Source organism: Tetrahymena thermophila, assembly GCF_000189635.1.
Source record: "Tetrahymena thermophila SB210 genomic scaffold scf_8254548, whole genome shotgun sequence".
Classification (NCBI taxonomy): domain Eukaryota; phylum Ciliophora; class Oligohymenophorea; order Hymenostomatida; family Tetrahymenidae; genus Tetrahymena; species Tetrahymena thermophila.
The window spans coordinates 77,999-94,410 of record NW_002476319.1 but is presented as its reverse complement, the minus strand read 5'-3'; the positions used below and the strand labels follow the sequence as shown (position 1 = coordinate 94,410).

General features: G+C 21.7%; 7 protein-coding genes across 7 annotated transcripts; 5 read left to right on the top strand and 2 right to left on the bottom strand. All coding sequences in view use genetic code 6, as the record gives it.

Moving 5' to 3' along the window:
* Nucleotides 1-537: 537 nt before the first annotated feature.
* TTHERM_00316140 (endonuclease/exonuclease/phosphatase family protein) lies at nt 538-1,548 on the bottom strand (the record flags this gene model as incomplete). Its single annotated transcript, XM_001021306.3, has 1 exon — nt 538-1,548. One exon carries the CDS (start codon nt 1,546-1,548, stop codon nt 538-540), a length of 1,011 nt encoding a protein of 336 aa, XP_001021306.1.
* A 1,275-nt stretch (nt 1,549-2,823) lies between these two features.
* Nucleotides 2,824-3,390, top strand: TTHERM_00316130 (ubiquitin-conjugating enzyme; the record flags this gene model as incomplete). The annotated part of the gene is made up of 1 exon (XM_001021305.1): nt 2,824-3,390. The coding sequence occupies one exon, from the start codon at nt 2,824-2,826 to the stop codon at nt 3,388-3,390; it is 567 nt and encodes a 188-aa protein (XP_001021305.1).
* Nucleotides 3,391-4,651: 1,261 nt separating this feature from the next.
* On the top strand, nt 4,652-6,853 carry TTHERM_000316129 (AMP-binding enzyme family protein; the record flags this gene model as incomplete). The annotated part of the gene is made up of 4 exons (XM_012798923.1): nt 4,652-6,228; nt 6,307-6,456; nt 6,518-6,756; nt 6,834-6,853. The coding sequence occupies 4 exons, from the start codon at nt 4,652-4,654 to the stop codon at nt 6,851-6,853; spliced, it is 1,986 nt and encodes a 661-aa protein (XP_012654377.1).
* A 935-nt stretch (nt 6,854-7,788) lies between these two features.
* Nucleotides 7,789-10,112, top strand: TTHERM_00316120 (AMP-binding enzyme family protein; the record flags this gene model as incomplete). Its single annotated transcript, XM_001021304.2, has 3 exons — nt 7,789-9,593; nt 9,656-9,894; nt 9,946-10,112. The coding sequence occupies 3 exons, from the start codon at nt 7,789-7,791 to the stop codon at nt 10,110-10,112; spliced, it is 2,211 nt and encodes a 736-aa protein (XP_001021304.2).
* A 451-nt stretch (nt 10,113-10,563) lies between these two features.
* TTHERM_00316110 (transmembrane protein, putative) lies at nt 10,564-12,357 on the top strand (the record flags this gene model as incomplete). Its single annotated transcript, XM_001021303.2, has 3 exons — nt 10,564-10,583; nt 10,789-12,173; nt 12,308-12,357. 3 exons carry the CDS (start codon nt 10,564-10,566, stop codon nt 12,355-12,357), a joined length of 1,455 nt encoding a protein of 484 aa, XP_001021303.2.
* A 134-nt stretch (nt 12,358-12,491) lies between these two features.
* TTHERM_000316109 (AMP-binding enzyme family protein) lies at nt 12,492-13,055 on the top strand (the record flags this gene model as incomplete). Its single annotated transcript, XM_012798922.1, has 2 exons — nt 12,492-12,834; nt 12,889-13,055. 2 exons carry the CDS (start codon nt 12,492-12,494, stop codon nt 13,053-13,055), a joined length of 510 nt encoding a protein of 169 aa, XP_012654376.1.
* An 808-nt stretch (nt 13,056-13,863) lies between these two features.
* On the bottom strand, nt 13,864-16,392 carry TTHERM_00316100 (coiled-coil protein, putative; the record flags this gene model as incomplete). Its single annotated transcript, XM_001021302.3, has 4 exons — nt 13,864-14,577; nt 14,636-15,472; nt 15,604-15,858; nt 15,964-16,392. The coding sequence occupies 4 exons, from the start codon at nt 16,390-16,392 to the stop codon at nt 13,864-13,866; spliced, it is 2,235 nt and encodes a 744-aa protein (XP_001021302.1).
* Nucleotides 16,393-16,412: the final 20 nt, after the last annotated feature.

Here is a 16,412-nt window from a genome sequence, read left to right as displayed (position 1 = left end):
ATGCTTGTGTGAAATTAGCAATTAATTTAAAATATAAATTATTTTTAAAAATATTTAATCAAAATTGAAAGCAATAAGAAAATTTTCAAATTAATTATTACTGTGAATAGAATCTCTACTTTTTAAATTGTAAATCATTAATCTCTTAAAATAAACTAATATGATAAAAATAAATATTTGATATTGGTTTTATTGACGCAATTTTAACCATGGAAAGAATAAAAAACTATTCTTAAGTATAATTTTTTATTTTTTAATGTTAAAATAATTTATAAAACTACAATAAAAAAATATTTAAAATTTAATAAAATTTTTGTAAATTATAATTAAATAAATTAATTAATTTGATTAATAACATTTTGATTAAATATATTCAAAATAACTTAGAATTTTAATATAAACAAAAATTAATATTAAATTATTTGAAAAAAAGATAAAATATAGAAGAAATATTTTTTAGTAAATTTGTTATAAATTTAAAACAATAAATATCTCAAAATTGTAAATAAGTCTTATATTAATTGCTCATTTTTATTTTCAAAATTCATACATAAATACTGAAGTTAGACTAAAATGATCACTACAATAATGTTTAGTACAGTGACTATTTTAATTATCATTACATGAGCATCCTTCTTAAGAATAAATTTTTACAGGAATAAGCCCAGTTCCTCTATAATAAATTCTATCATATCTATATAATTTCCAAGTGTTTTATAAATTATTTAATTCTACTGCTGTATCTTTAAAACCCCTAATATCTTCATCCTCTAATAAGTACTTTGTTTTTTCTTCATCGTGATAATTAAAATCTCCAAGTATTATTTGCTTTAAGTTTGTTTCGCTTTTTGCATATTAATTGTCTATAATTATTCTTAGCTGCTTTGTTTATTCAATTTAATCGTCATCTAAATAACTTAAATGAGTAACACAATATTACAAATTAATATCTTCTAATTCAACAAATAGCACAGAGCGCTGGTTCTTATCTTTTGCATTTTTTTCTAGAGGAATAAATTCTTATTTGAATGATTTAATGGGAAATCTACTTATTAAACCCAAACCTTCAGCACATGTACTTATCCCTGCCTTTTTATATATCATAGATGGTACCCATACACTATACCACTTAAAATCTGGCTGTATGTTTTAAAGTTCAATTAAGATTCTTTCTAATTAGTTTTTTTTAATGCAGCTATTTTCTCTAATTTCTTGAAATCCTACTATATCAGGATTGACTTCAGCAATATGTTTAGCTATATTTTTAGCTCGATATTACGAAAAACCTTTATGACTATCATGATTCGCTATATTAAATGTCATATTCTTAATTACTATCTTTTTCACATCTTTTGCTTCAAAAGAATTACTCATATTTGTTGTCTTCTTTTATGTCTATATAGCTTTGTAAATAATTGGATTAAGCTTCATTTTTCCATTCAGTACATCTTTTTTATTTGATGCATTTAATTTTTCTTCTCCATCTGCTTCGAAAAGCTATATTTGAGATCTTCTAACACTAATTTCAGTTGAACTTGAGCAACCCATTTATATAATCTTTACAAAGTTTGATTTAATTTATATTAATCAATCTTTTTAAATTTATATTTTGATAAATTTTATAAAATTAAAATCCAGTACTTTATTTGAAATTTCTTTCGATTATTTAAAAATATACTTTCTCAGCCATTCTTTTAAATATTAAATATCTATATCTTAAAATTCTTTATCAGATAAAATGTCTTCTAAAAGCAATTGTTTCCTTTACAAAATTTATTGAAATACTTTGTATCTTTAAAATAAAACGATATTAATTAAAGTACTGATAAATGACTTAAGATATCTTAATAAAATTATAAGTAAAATATTACTTAATAAATTTATTATTTTTAATGATTTCATATGTTAAAAAATTTTATCGGCCTTATGCTAAAATTTGAAAATTGAAATAGAAGCATTTCAAAGTAAAAAAGATTATCTATAAATTAAAATAGAAAGTTAAACATACAAAAAAATATAACAGGGAGATTTTTACAATACTTAAAAATATTCTTTGTTAAAATAGAAATAACATTAAATAAATTTAGTTGTTAATTTAAAATTTATTTATATTATTAATTTTCCATTTGATTCATGAATAATTAATTTCTATGATATAATATCTTTTATGTTTTCTTTTAAACTTAAATCTAAAGAGTTAAAATCAATAAATATTCGAAGAGTTTTTCATTAATCAATTCTCTGATTATTCATATTTTTATTTTTTATTTTTGATAAGTTCAAATTTCTTTGCCATAAAAAACATCTTAGTCGGTCTTTTACCTTAATAAAAATCGAATTAAATAAAGTAATAAAGATATTGCTTCTTAATTTAAGTCTTATAATTAAAAATAACTTAAACCTTCAATTAAAATGACATTTTATTGATAAGAATTATCTCAAATAACTTAAATTATCAAAAAACTATAGATAATAAAATTAATTTCATTGATAACATAAATATCGAAAATAAACACTGAAATATATAAAATGAAATTATATCTTTAGATTAGAATAATTAGGTAAATTGTTAATCTTCATTTTTTTTTTCTATAAGAATTAAATAATTAATGTTTTTATCACAAGTCAAAGTTTGAATATTTTTAACTACAATAAATAAGTAATTATGAAAAATAGAAACAATATAATAATAGGAAAATAATTGAAATACTTTATTAGATTATTAATTATTAATAAATAAATAATTTATCAATCAATAAATCAACAAAACTTTTTTGATCTTAGAAAATTAAATATACATTATTCAAATTAATCATATAAAAAATGGCTTTGAAAAGAATATAAAAAGAGAAAACTTAATATTTACAAAATTAAATGTAAGGAGTTTCAGTCAAATTTGATGAATCAAATCCTTATTAGCTTTACTTTACTATCGAAGGACCTATTGATACTCCTTATTATGGAGGTTAGTTTAACTATAAATTAATCTTTCCACCAGATTACCCTTTCAAACCTATGAAAATAACTTCTCTACAAAAAGTATATCACTACTCAAATTACACTTGTATTATTGAAAGATGTAATTGTTGTTCTCCAAAAAATTTGTAACTCCGCAAGGAAGATTGGAGTTATGAATTTACTTTCTATAGCTAGATAAAATCTATATAATAATGCTTTTATACTGAATAATTTACCTAATTAGAAGAGGTATGCACAGAATAATCTAAGCTTTATAAACTTAACAGAGAGTAATTTAACTTTAATGTCAAAAGTTAAATTGCCTCAGAAAAAGCAAAATAATAAATTTTGTAGTTTATTGCATTTTAAAGATTTATAAAATAATTTATATCTATTAACTCTGATTCAGTATTTGTTGACTTATTTTTTTGAATAATTAAGAAACCAAAATTAAAGTACAATTAATAAACACACTCCTGATAACCAATTACTCATTAATTAAAAAAATGTGTTGCCTAAATTAATTATAACATAAATTGCAAACTTTGTGGCATTAAAATATTTGTTAAAAGTAGTCATAGTAAATAATTATAAACATTTTTTATTTATTTGAGATATATAGAAAAATTGATAAAATATATAGAAAAGTGATTAAATAAATATTATAATTAAACTCATAGAAAAATTTACTCCAAAAAATAGGTTAAAATATTCGCTATTTTATTATATTATTAAGTTATTATACACCAATAAACCAATCACATATCTAATTACTCTAGATCCTCATTTATTAAAAACTGAACTCAGCTCTATATTTTTTAAGGAAAGTGTTGAGTGGTTTTATAATTTTTCAAAATGAATGCTAATTTTCTTAGGTATTCATTATTAAGAATCTATACTATATTAATTTTATTAGTTAAATTTAGAATAAATTACTATTTACTTGCATTTAGGTTCAAATAAAATATTAAAAATTCTTTTAATTATCTAAAATAAATTTATACAAAAAACTTATAAAATAATTAAAAGGAAAGAAAAAATAAAAATAGAATTTATCTGAATTAGGTAATTTTTAGAATTAAAAATTTAGTTTATTATCTTATATTTTTAATTTTTAGAAATATAATAATTATTATTTAAACCTATATTTTTACTATTTTTATTCTTAATACTAATTTATTTTCTTTCTTTATTATTTCATTTTAAATTTTAGGATTCTATTTCTTATTCAAATAAAATAACTGAAAGAATTATTTGAAAATTTTTTAAATTTAGAAACAATTAAACCAATTATTATTAAATACAAAAATATTTGGAATATTCATTTTAAAATGTTAAAATTGATTTCTTAGTTTGATTGAATTTATTGATAGGGATATTTATTAACTAATGGAAAAATTTTAAGCTTATAAGTAGTAGTTTGTTTATATTTAAATTCTTATTAAAATAAATAAAAATTTTTTTTCTTTTCTTTGTACAGCTAATTCAAAAATTAGTGTCTAAAACAATGATACGCAATTTCATTTTAAAATAATATACTTTTACTTCTATTTCTTAATCAAGTTATACTATATAATAATTAATGGTTAATTAATTACAGGTTTTATGAATTAATTTTTGATTTAATTTAAAAAAAAATTACAAAATCTAAAAAAAAAAGTAAATAGTTATTAAACTCTCTCTTAAAAAAAAAATGAATTTTTCAAATTTAGACTTATTTTCTCAATAATTCTATTTTAACTTAAAAAGCTCTTAAATAAGGCAAGGAACATTATTCGGTTCGTTATTGTCAGTCTTAATAATCGGATTGACTGCTTACTATTTTGTGTATCTCTTGAACTAATACATAAATAATCTAATAGCTCCTAACTATAAAGCATAAAATTACACTAATGATGGGTCTATTGATCTTTAATTATCTGAGGACCTGATTGCTTTTAGATTCGAATCTGATTACAATCTTAGTGTTGATGTATTACAATAAAAAACCAATTAAACTTACATTGTTTATATGGCCTACTTCCTATATTTACAAAATAGCAATTATATCTATATACCTTTAGATATAATAAAATGTTCTACTCCTGATTTACTAGGTTATTATTGCTTAGATTACTCAAAAATATCTAACTATACTTTAGTTTCTAATCAAAGAAATAACATTTAGTCTCAGATTTAGTTAAATCTTTATGGCTGCCATGATTTGGACTATTATAAAACAACAATTCCTGATAATTGTGCAAGTCAAGACAATATAAATAAACTGATTAATGGTGTATTCGCCTCTTTGAAGATTAGAATTAAAACTTCTTAATATAATACAACGTCTTAGTAAATAGAAACAAGTTACAGGAGCAGTCTAATTTATGGATTAAGCAATCAGTAAATACTAACAACAGTAAAAATATTAGAATAAATAACTAAAGTTAAGTAAGGACTTTTTATTTAATCATCATCTAGTTTCAGTTCACCAGTATAATATAACATAGAAAATTAAAGCCTAGACAAGCAATCTGCATATTAATTAGTTGGTTTAGATCAATTTATATAGGTAAACATTTTGCTTGATGAAATGTTTCAAAATGTAGAAATTTAATTCCCTTCTTTACCTTAAATATTTTCATTTGTTTATAGTGTTTTCTCAATGCTGATGCTTGCAGGATTCATAGCTAGAAAATTCTCTCTAAGTACAATTAAAAAAGATTTTATAATGCTCTTTTTGTAGAACTATTATTAAGGCATCTATATGCAAATTTCTAAAGACATCAAGCTAGTAGAATAAAATGATCAATTAAACCTTCAACCTCTTTAAACAATCATAACTCAGCATTAAAATTCGCAGGATTAATACAACAATGAAGAATGCGATGAAAATCAAATTCAAGATGAAATCGAAAACCAATAAGAAAGATTTAAAAATCGCCTGCCATCTATTCCCTTTTAGTAAAAGTAAGTATTAGATTAAAAATATAAAACTCCAAAAATAGAATAATTAAAGGCAGAAGATTAATCAATTAGCACTTTAGATCAAAATAGTATAAGTAATTAGTATAATATGCTTTAATACTAACAACAATTATAATAATGTGATGTAATCGAATCAAATACTTGTTAAAGAGAATCTTTTGAAAATAGTAAAAATAATTCGAATTTTAAAATTTTCAATTAAATACCTAGTAAACTCAAAAAGTAGAGAACTCAGAAACTTAATTTTACATTTAGTGAGCCTAATGAGTAAAAATTACATACATTATCACCTCCAAAATAGGAGTAAGTATCTATAAATAATAGTTAATTTCTCAATAACATTCAAAATGATAGAAAAAAAAGCCCTTTAATTTAAAATAGTTTTAATACATCTAACACACCCACTGCTTAAAATGTAATAAATACTAATAATGAATAAAATAAAGATTTTAGAAAAGCTCTTCAATAGTTGCAAGTGAGTAAAAATGCAAGTATTTCTACAAAAATTGATAAATTTTTATTTGGATGCAGGTATTAATTTTTATAAATACTTTTATTTCTAATTTTAAACTATTTATTTTTTCATAAAAAGGTGTTGGAAGCCAAAAAAAATTACATAAAATTTCAATACGAAATAATTATAAAAAATAGAAAATTAAATTGATAAAGAACTTGATATTTTTAGAATTTACAAAGACATTTTGTTTTTGAAAAAAGCTGTGTATATTATGTTAAGCCAGGAACAATTAGCAGCCTTATAATTAATCGGATGCAGTTTTAATTTCCTTGATTTAGATTTAAACCAACTATCTGAAAGTATAAATAAGCAAGGTAAGTAATTAATTTAAAATTACTATATTTATTTAAAATTAAATTTAGATAACAACCTAAACTATTATGAACAATAGTTAGCGATATCATTATCTGATGAACTTTAGTGCTAATTTTCCTCCAAATTTATAGAAAAATGTTAAAAAAATAAATTCAATTTAGATAAGATTGATTTAAGGATAATGCAATCAATATAAAACTAATTTGTTCTTTGAAAATAAAATAAGTCTTATTATTTAAAATCACTGGCACTTTGTCTTTATTATTAATTTAAAACTTGTAATAATAAAGGAATTTTTAATTTTTAAGATAAAATCTATTTTTGTGATTTCCTTTATATTAAATATGATTAATTCAAATTTGTTAAATAATATTAATTTAAATTCTAAAATATTTAAAAAATTAAAATTTTTTTCATTTTTTTATTTTAGAGTTTTTTTTATTTTGGACTTTTTAGCAAATTTATAATATTTACTTTTTAATTCTCAAAATAAAATTATATTTAAACCTATAATTTTTACTATTTTATTTTTAATACTAATTCACTTTGTTTGATATTACATTTTAAATTTTAGGATTGAAATTTAATCCAAAAAAAATTAATTTAAAAGAGTTATTAAAAAAGTTTTTAATTCAGAAAGTATTATGATAATTAGGACTAAATCAAAAAGAAAATGATTTTGAATATTCATTTTAAAAAGTTAAAATTGATTTCTTAATTAGGTCTCTTTAAGAATTTTAAATTTTAAACGTAGTTGTTTATATTTATATTGTAATTATAATAAATAAAAAATTTTTTACTTTTCTTATACAACTAATTAAAAACTAATGTGTGAACAAATGATAAAAAACATATATTCACTTTTTTATATTATAAACTATGAAGCTTATTTCTGCTGTACTATTTTTTTTTATTAATTATATCGACTTATATTTATGGCTAAGTAATTACTGGTTTTATCAACTAACTTTTGATTTAATTAAATATAATATTACAAAATCTTAAGAAAAGTATAAAACTCTTAGAAAAAAATGAATTTTTCAAATTTTGATTTATTTTCTCAACAATTCTATTTTAATATAAAAAGTTCTTAAATAAGGTAAGGAACATTAAGTGGTTCGTTATTTTCAGTCCTAATAATCGGATTAACTACCTACTATTTCGTGTATCTCTTGAACTAATACATTAATAATCTAATAGCTCCTACCTATAAAGTGCAAAATTACACAAATGATGGGTCTATTGATCTTGAATTATAGGAGGATCTGATTGCTTTTAGATTCGAATCTGATTACAATCTTAGTGTTGATGTATTACAATAAAAAACCAATTAAACTTACATCGTTTACATTGCCTACTTACTATATTTATAAAATAGCAATTATATCTATATACCTTTAGATATAATAAAATGTTCTACTCCTGATTTACTAGGTTATTATTGCTTAGATTACTCAAAAATATCTAACTATACTTTAGTTTCTAACGTAAAAAATAACATATTGTCTTAGATATAGCTAAATATTTATGGCTGCCACGACTTGGACTATTATAAAACAACAATTCCTGATAATTGTGCAAGCCAAGAAAATATAAATAAACTAATAAACGGTATATTCGCCTCTTTGAAGATTAGAATTAAAACTTCTTAATATAATACAACCTCTAATTAATTAGAAACAAGTTACAGGAGTAGTCTAATTTATGGATTAAGTAATCAGTAAATACTAACAACAGTAAAAATATTAGAATAAAAAACTAAAGTTAAGCAAGGAATTTTAATTTAATCATCTTCTAGTTTTAGTTCACCTGTCTAATATAATATAGAAAATCTAAGTCTAGATAAAGAATCTTCATTTTTATTAGCTGGTGTTTACCAATTTATGTAAGTAAACATTTTGCTAGATGAAATGTTTCAAAGTGTAGAAATTTAATTCCCCTCTTTGCCTTAAATATTTTCATATGTTTATAGTTTTTTCTCAATGATGATGATTGTAGGATTTATAGCTAGAAAATTCTCTCTAAGTACTATTAAAAAAGATTTTATAATGCTCTTTTTGTAGAACTATTACTAAGGCATTTATTTGCAAATTTCTAAAGACATAAAGCTAGTAGAATAAAATGATCAATTAAACCTGCAACCTCAGTAAACAATCATAAGTCATCATTAAAATTCGCAGGTTTAATACAACGAAGAAGAATGCGATGAAAATCAAATTCAAGATGAAATCGAAAACCAATAAGAATTATTTAAAAATTGCCTTCCATCTATTCCCTTTTAATAAAAGCTAGTATTAGATTAAAAATGTAAAACTCGAAAAATAGAATTCTTAAAGGCAGAAAATTAATCAATTAGCACATTAGATCAAAATAATACAAGTAATTAGCATAATATGCTTTAATAATAGCAGCAAATATAATAATGCGATGTAATCGAATCAAATACTTTCTAGAGAGAATCATTTGAAAATAGTAAAAATCATTCTAATTAAAAAATTATCAATTAAATAAATAACAAACCGAAAAAGAAAAGTATTTAGAAAACTAATCTAAATTTGAGTGATCCTCAAGAGTAAACATTACATATTTTATCACCTTCAAAATAGATATAAGTGTCAAAGAATAGTAATTAATTTCTCAATAACATTCAAAATGATAGAAAAAAAACCCCCTTGATTTAAAATAGTTTTAATACATCTAACACCCCCACTATTTTAAATGTGAGAAACATTAATAATGAATAAAATAAAGATTTTAGAAAAGCTCTCTTATAGTTGCAAGTGAGTAAAAATACAAATATTTCTACAAAAATTGATAAATTTTTATTTGGCTGCAGGTATTGATTATTTTAAAAATACTTTTATTACTAATTTTAAACTATTTATTTTTCATAAAAAGGTGTTGGAAGCCAAAAAAAATTACATAAAATTTCAATTCGAATTAATTATAAAAAATAGAAAATTAAATTGATAAAGAACTTGATATTTTTAGAATTTACAAAGACATTTTGTTTTTGAAAAAAGCTGTGTATATTATGCTAAGCCAGGAACAGTTAGCAGCTTTATAATTAATCGGATGCAGTTCAAATTTCCTTGATTTAGATTTAAACCAACTATCTGAAAGTATAAAAAAGCAAGGTAAGTAATTAATTTAAAAATCCTACTAAATTTATTTAAAATTAAATTTAGATAAAAACTTAAACTACTATGAACAATAGTTAGCGATTTCTTTATCTGATGAACTTTAGTGCTAAATTTCCTCAAAATTTTTAGAAAAGTGTCAAAATAATAAATTCAATTTAGATAAGATTGATTTAAGAATACTACAATCAATACAAAACGAATTTGTTCTTTGAAAATAAAATAAGTCTTATTACTTAAAATCACTGATATTTTATTTCTATTATTAATTTAAAACTTGTAATAATAAAGGAATTCTTAATTGTTTAGATAAAATATATTTTATATAATTTCCTTTAAATTAATTATGGTTAATTCAACTCTATTAAATTATATCAATTTTAATTCTGAAATATTTTAAAAATAATCGAGATTATGTTAAAATTTTTAAATATAAAAATAAAATTAATGTGTTTTAATATTATTTACATAGGATTATTTCAATTATTTAAAAAATATAAATATTTTATAAATACCCCGTAAAGGTTCAGATATTAAGGTTATTTTTAAAAAATTTTTAAAATGGTTTAATTAAGGCCATAAAGAATTTTTTTAATTTTGGGGGTTAATATAATTTGGGGTGAATTAATGAGAACTTACAGTATTTCATTTTTTGTAAAATAAACTATGAAACTTGTTTCTAAATAGTACTGTACTATTTTATTTTTGTTAATCTAGACTTATATTAATGGATAATTAATTACAGGTTTTATCAATTAATTTTTGATTTCATTAAATATAAAATTGCAAAATCTTAATAAAAAAGTAAAAAGTTATTAAACTCTTAGAAAAAATAATGAATTTTTCAAATTTTGACTTATTTTCTCAATAATTCTATTTTAATATAAAAAGTTCTTAAATAAGACAAGGAACATTATGTGGCTCGTTATTTTCAGTCATAATAATCGGATTAACTACCTACTATTTTGTGTATCTCTTGAATTAATACATTAATAACCTAATAGCTCCTAACTATAAAGTGCAAAATTACACTAATGATGGGTCTATTGATCTTGAATTATCAGAGGACCTGATTGCTTTTAGATTCGAATCTGATTACAATCTTAGCGTTGATTTATTACAATAAAAAACTAATTAAACTTACATTGTTTACATGGCCTACTTGCTATATTTGCAAAGTAGCAATTATATCTATATACCTTTAGATATAATAAAATGTTCTACTCCTGATTTACTAGGTTATTATTGCTTAGATTACTCCAAAATATCTAATTATACTTTAATTTCTAAAGTAAAAGATGATATATAATCTTAGATTTAGCTAAGTATTTATGGCTGCTATGATTTGGACTATTTTAAAACAACAATTCCTGATAATTGTGCAAGCTAAGAAAATATAAATAAACTGATTAACGGTATATTCGCCTCTTTGAAGATTAGAATTAAAACTTCTTAATATAATACAACTTCTAATTAATTAGAAACAAGTTACAGGAGCAGTCCAATTTATGGATTAAGCAATCAGTAAATACTAACAACAGTAAAAATATTAGAGTAAATTACTAAAGTTAAGCAAGGACTTTTTATTTAATCATTATCTAGTTTTAGTTCACCTGTCTAATACAATATAGAAAATCTAAGCCTAGACAAACAATCTTCATATTTATTAGCTAATTCTAATCAATTTATGTAAGTAAACATTTAGCTTGATGAAATGTTTCAAGTTGTAGAAATTTAATTCCCTTCTTTGCCTTAAATATTTTCTTTTGTTTATAGTCTTTTCTCAATGATGATGGTAGTAGGATTTATAGCTAGAAAGTTCTCTCTAAGTACAATTAAAAAAGATTTTATAATGCTCTTTTTGTAGAACTATTACTAAGGCATTTATTTGCAAATTTCTAAAGACATAAAGCTAATAGAATAAAATGATCAATTAAACCTGCAACCTCAGTAAACAATTATAAGTCATCATTAAAATTCGCAGGTTTAATACAACGAAGAAGAATGCGATGAAAATCAAATTCAAGATGAAATCGAAAACCAATAAGAAAGATTTAAAAATCACCTACCGTCTATTCCTTTTTAGTAAAAGCGAGTATTAGATGAAAAATTTAAAACTCCAAAAATAGAATTATTAAAGGCAGAAGATTAATCAATTAGCACATTAGATCAAAATAGTATATGTAATTAGTTTAATATGCTTTAATAATAGCAACAAATATAATAATGCGATGTTATCGAATCAAATATTTTCTAGAGAGAATAATTTGAAAATAGTAAAAATAATTCTAATTAAAATATTTTCAACTATACAGATAGTAAACCTAAAAAGAAAAGTTTTTAGAAAATTAATTTAAATTTTAGTGATCCTCAAGTGTAAACACTTCATATTTTATCACCTAAAAAATAGATGTAAATATCTAAGAATAATAGTTCATTTCTCAACAAACTTTAAAATGATAGAAAAAAAAGCCCTTTAATTTAAAATAATTTAAATACTTCTAACAAATCAAATGTTTTAAATATGATAAATATTAAAAATAAATAAAATAAAGATTTTAAAAAAGCTCTTCAATAGTTGCAAGTGAGTAAAAATGCAAGTATTTCTACAAAAATTGATAAATTTTTATTTGGATGCAGGTATTAATTTTTATAAAAATACTTTTATTTCTAATTTTAAATTATTTTTATTAAAAAGATGTTGTAAACCAAAAAATATTACATAGAATTTCAGTTCAAAATAATTATCAAAAATAGAAAATTAAATTGATAAAGAACTTGATATTTTTAGAATTTACAAAGACATTTTGTTTTTGAAAAAAGCTGTGTATATTATGCTAAGCCATGACCAATTAGCAGCCTTATAATTAATGGGATGCAGTTCTAATTTTCTTAAGTTAGATTTAAATCAACTATCTGAAAGTATAAAAAAGCAAGGTAAGTAATTAATTTAAAAATCCTACTAAATAAATTATTTTCAATAAAATTAAGATGATGATCTAAACTACTATGAACAACAGTTAGCGATATCTTTATCTGATGAACTTTAGTGCTAATTTTCTTCAAAATTTTTAGAAAAATGTGAAAATAATAAATTAAATTTAGATAAGATCGATTTAAGAATACTGCAATCAATACAAAATGAATTTATTCTTTGAAAATGATACAAGTCATATTACTTTAAAATTACTGAAACTTAATCTTTAATATTAATTTAAAACTTATGATAATAAGGAATTCCTATTGTTTAGATAAAAGTTATTTTTTATATATTCCTTTAAATTAAATATATTTAATTCTACTCTATTAAAATATTAATTTAAATTCTGAAATATTGAAATAAAAATAATGTATTTTTGTATTTTTTAATTAATATATAGGATTCAAATTATTTAATAAATATAAATATTTTATAAATATAGTTATTGAGTTTTGATATTAAATTTCAATTATTGGAGTTTTTTGAATGTTGTAAACAAGTATAAAGTCATAATTTTTTTATAAAATCATTTATAAATTTTGATAATCTTGCATGGTTTGTTAAAACAACTCTAAAATGATAAATTATACAAATAATTATAATGAATTTATAAGAATCATTATTATTATACGAGGAGACTAACTAATTAGAGGATAATAATTGGTTTTCATTATTATAAACAATAGTATGGTAAATTATGATTTCCAAGATTTTTTTAAATAATGAAGATCTTCAAATATTTAGTTAAAATCTTTTATAAAATTCTTAATTTTATATTTTAATAAAAAAAATTAATTTATTTAGTTCTACAATTTATTTTTAAATACTAGAAATATTGTTTAATTTATAAAATAATTAAATTTAAATTATTAAAAATATTTATAATTAATAGAGTTAAAAATTAAATGCAACTATTTTTAGAATTTAGAATGACAGATAAGCACATATTTTCACTTAAAATAGTAAATATTTATGTTAAAAAAAGATCACTATCTTTGTTACAAAGTTTCGTTTACTTCAAGTTCTAAACGAAAATCTTTAAGCAACTTAAAGTAATCTCTTTCTTGAACTTTTAACTAATTGTAATTTTCCATTTTTTTTTCTCTTTGATTTTTAATTTTAGTAAGTAATTCTAAAGCTTTTTGGCAATTTTCTTCAAGGCCTTTATAAGCTTCAGTTAAGTCTCCTATGAATTTAGTTCTACCACTTTTACTCTTTTTGTGAACTTGGTAATTTTCTTTGAAGGCTTTCATAATTTCTACAAATTAAACCAACTAGGTCTTAATATCACAATAATTATTGTATCTAATATAATTGTCCTTTTCCTTTTCACTTTCTGAACTGATGCTTTCATATAATTCTAACAATCTAAGTTAATATTAAGCTATTTCAGAAGCGCTAGGGAAGTTTTCTAATTATCTCTACAAAACAGCATTTTCTTAATTATACTTTGAAAGTTCTTCTGTCTTCTTATTCAACTTCTCCTTCTTTTTAATGTAATCTTCTGAAAATTCTTCACCTTAATCTTGCTAATCTTCCATGATAGCAGCTTCTTTTTTTGTTTTTTCCATCTCTTTTTCACTTTCTTGGATTTATATTTTTATTTCTTTTCTCAGCTTTGTTTTTTACTCTTTCAAAGCATTTCTTTTTTAAACATTCATTTCTGCCTCAGCAATTAATTCTTTGCTTTTCACCTTAGCCTTGTTTTTTATTTATTCATTTTATTTATCTTCGAAAAATATTAAAAGTTAATTTTACTTGCTAAAGCTTCTTTTCAATGAGTTATCTTGTTTCTTTTAATTCATTATCTAAGCCAGTGTGTTGATCATAGTAATTTTCTTTCTCTTCTTCCTCCTCTTTTATTTTAATAAGCTCTTCCTTTTCTTCTTAAAGCTTCTTTTACAAATCAGCAATCTTTTAGTTGAGGGCTATCACTTACTTTTCGTGGAATTCTTTTTCTGTTTTAATAATATTTGCAAATTCAATTTCTGGACTTTCATCTGCTTCTGCTGTTTTTGTTATTGCTTCTTTAATATCATCCTATCCTTAAGCAATCAATTCCATAAGATTTGCTCCTACAACAGATTATCTTCTTCCTCCTGCTCTAATATCAGTAAAATTATTGTTACCTTCTACCTATAATTCAACATCATTTTCAGGTTCTAAAATAGCTTAAGTCTATGTATCAGCTCCAGCAGATCCAGTAGTTGTTGCAGATTATTAATTCATAGCATTCAAAGCCTAAGTAAGTTAACTTTAAAGACTTCCATCATTACTAGAGGAGCTTGTTCCAATTTAAACTTGAGCAAACTATGGTGCTGTCATTTAAGCTAATTTTCCTCTTTTGAAAGTAGCTTCTTGTGGCTTTATTCTATCATTCATCTCTGCATTTGCTTGATTTAATGACATAAATTAGGGTTACTAAGAAGAAGAAGCAATCAATGCATTAATCCTGCCTGTATCAACTTCAACTTTTTAAGACTTACTACTTGCTTGATCATAAAAAATGATATCATTAATTTTTTAATCTACTTCTTTCTTTTCCTTCTTGCTCTTTCCAGGTTCAGATGTATCTCTTGTGCTCTTAGATTTGCCCTAAAATAATTATTTTGGTATATAAATAGATGCTTAAATATTAATGAATTTAATTAAAAGAGATATAAAACATGTTTTTATTTCTAGATAATCTCAAAAATTTCCATAAATAATAAATTATCTAAAATTACTTTGGTTTGCTTTTGGATTTCATTTTCTAAGTCTATTTTACCTGAAACTACACCACTTAATTTGTTGTAGGTTTTGATAGCTGTAATATCTCCATATTCGATCAAAGTTGAATATATACGAATAGGATCATTTAACTAAAGGTTTTTAGCATTTACATTCTTTGTTTATCTTTTATCAACTGTTTGAATGATTTTAATAGTTTCATTTATAGTATTCTCTTCCTTTTTTTACCTTTCAATGAAGCTTGGGTAAGTCTATTTGCATAAAAAGATTGTTAAAGTCAATAATATTTTATTCCAAATCAATAATTTTTACAACAACAAAAAATAAAAATAAATAAATATAATATTTTATTTTACCTTTTTACCAAGAAAATTACTCATCGAAGTGTTAAAATCCCATCTTTCTTCTCTTGTTTCATAAACAAATTTAATCAACCAATTGAAAACAGGATACATTTTATCAAAATCAAGACCCTTGATCTGGAAAGGAAGAAGCTCATATGGACATTTCATTTTTTACAAAGCTTCACAAATTTTTTCACTCAATGCAATCTTTTAACCTAAATTCATTTCATCATCATATTCAATATCAATATCAAAATTGCTACACGAAATGCACCAAGTTAAACTTCCTAAAATCTTATCAAATGTTTAAATACTTGGAATACGAATTCTGAAGTACCCAGCCTATAAAAGAGCATCGAAAATCTCTTTCATCTTAGGATTTTCTTCAGCTTGTGAGTGAATTTGATATTTCTACTGCTATTATTACTTTGAACTTGACATTTTTGTTTATTTATTTGTTA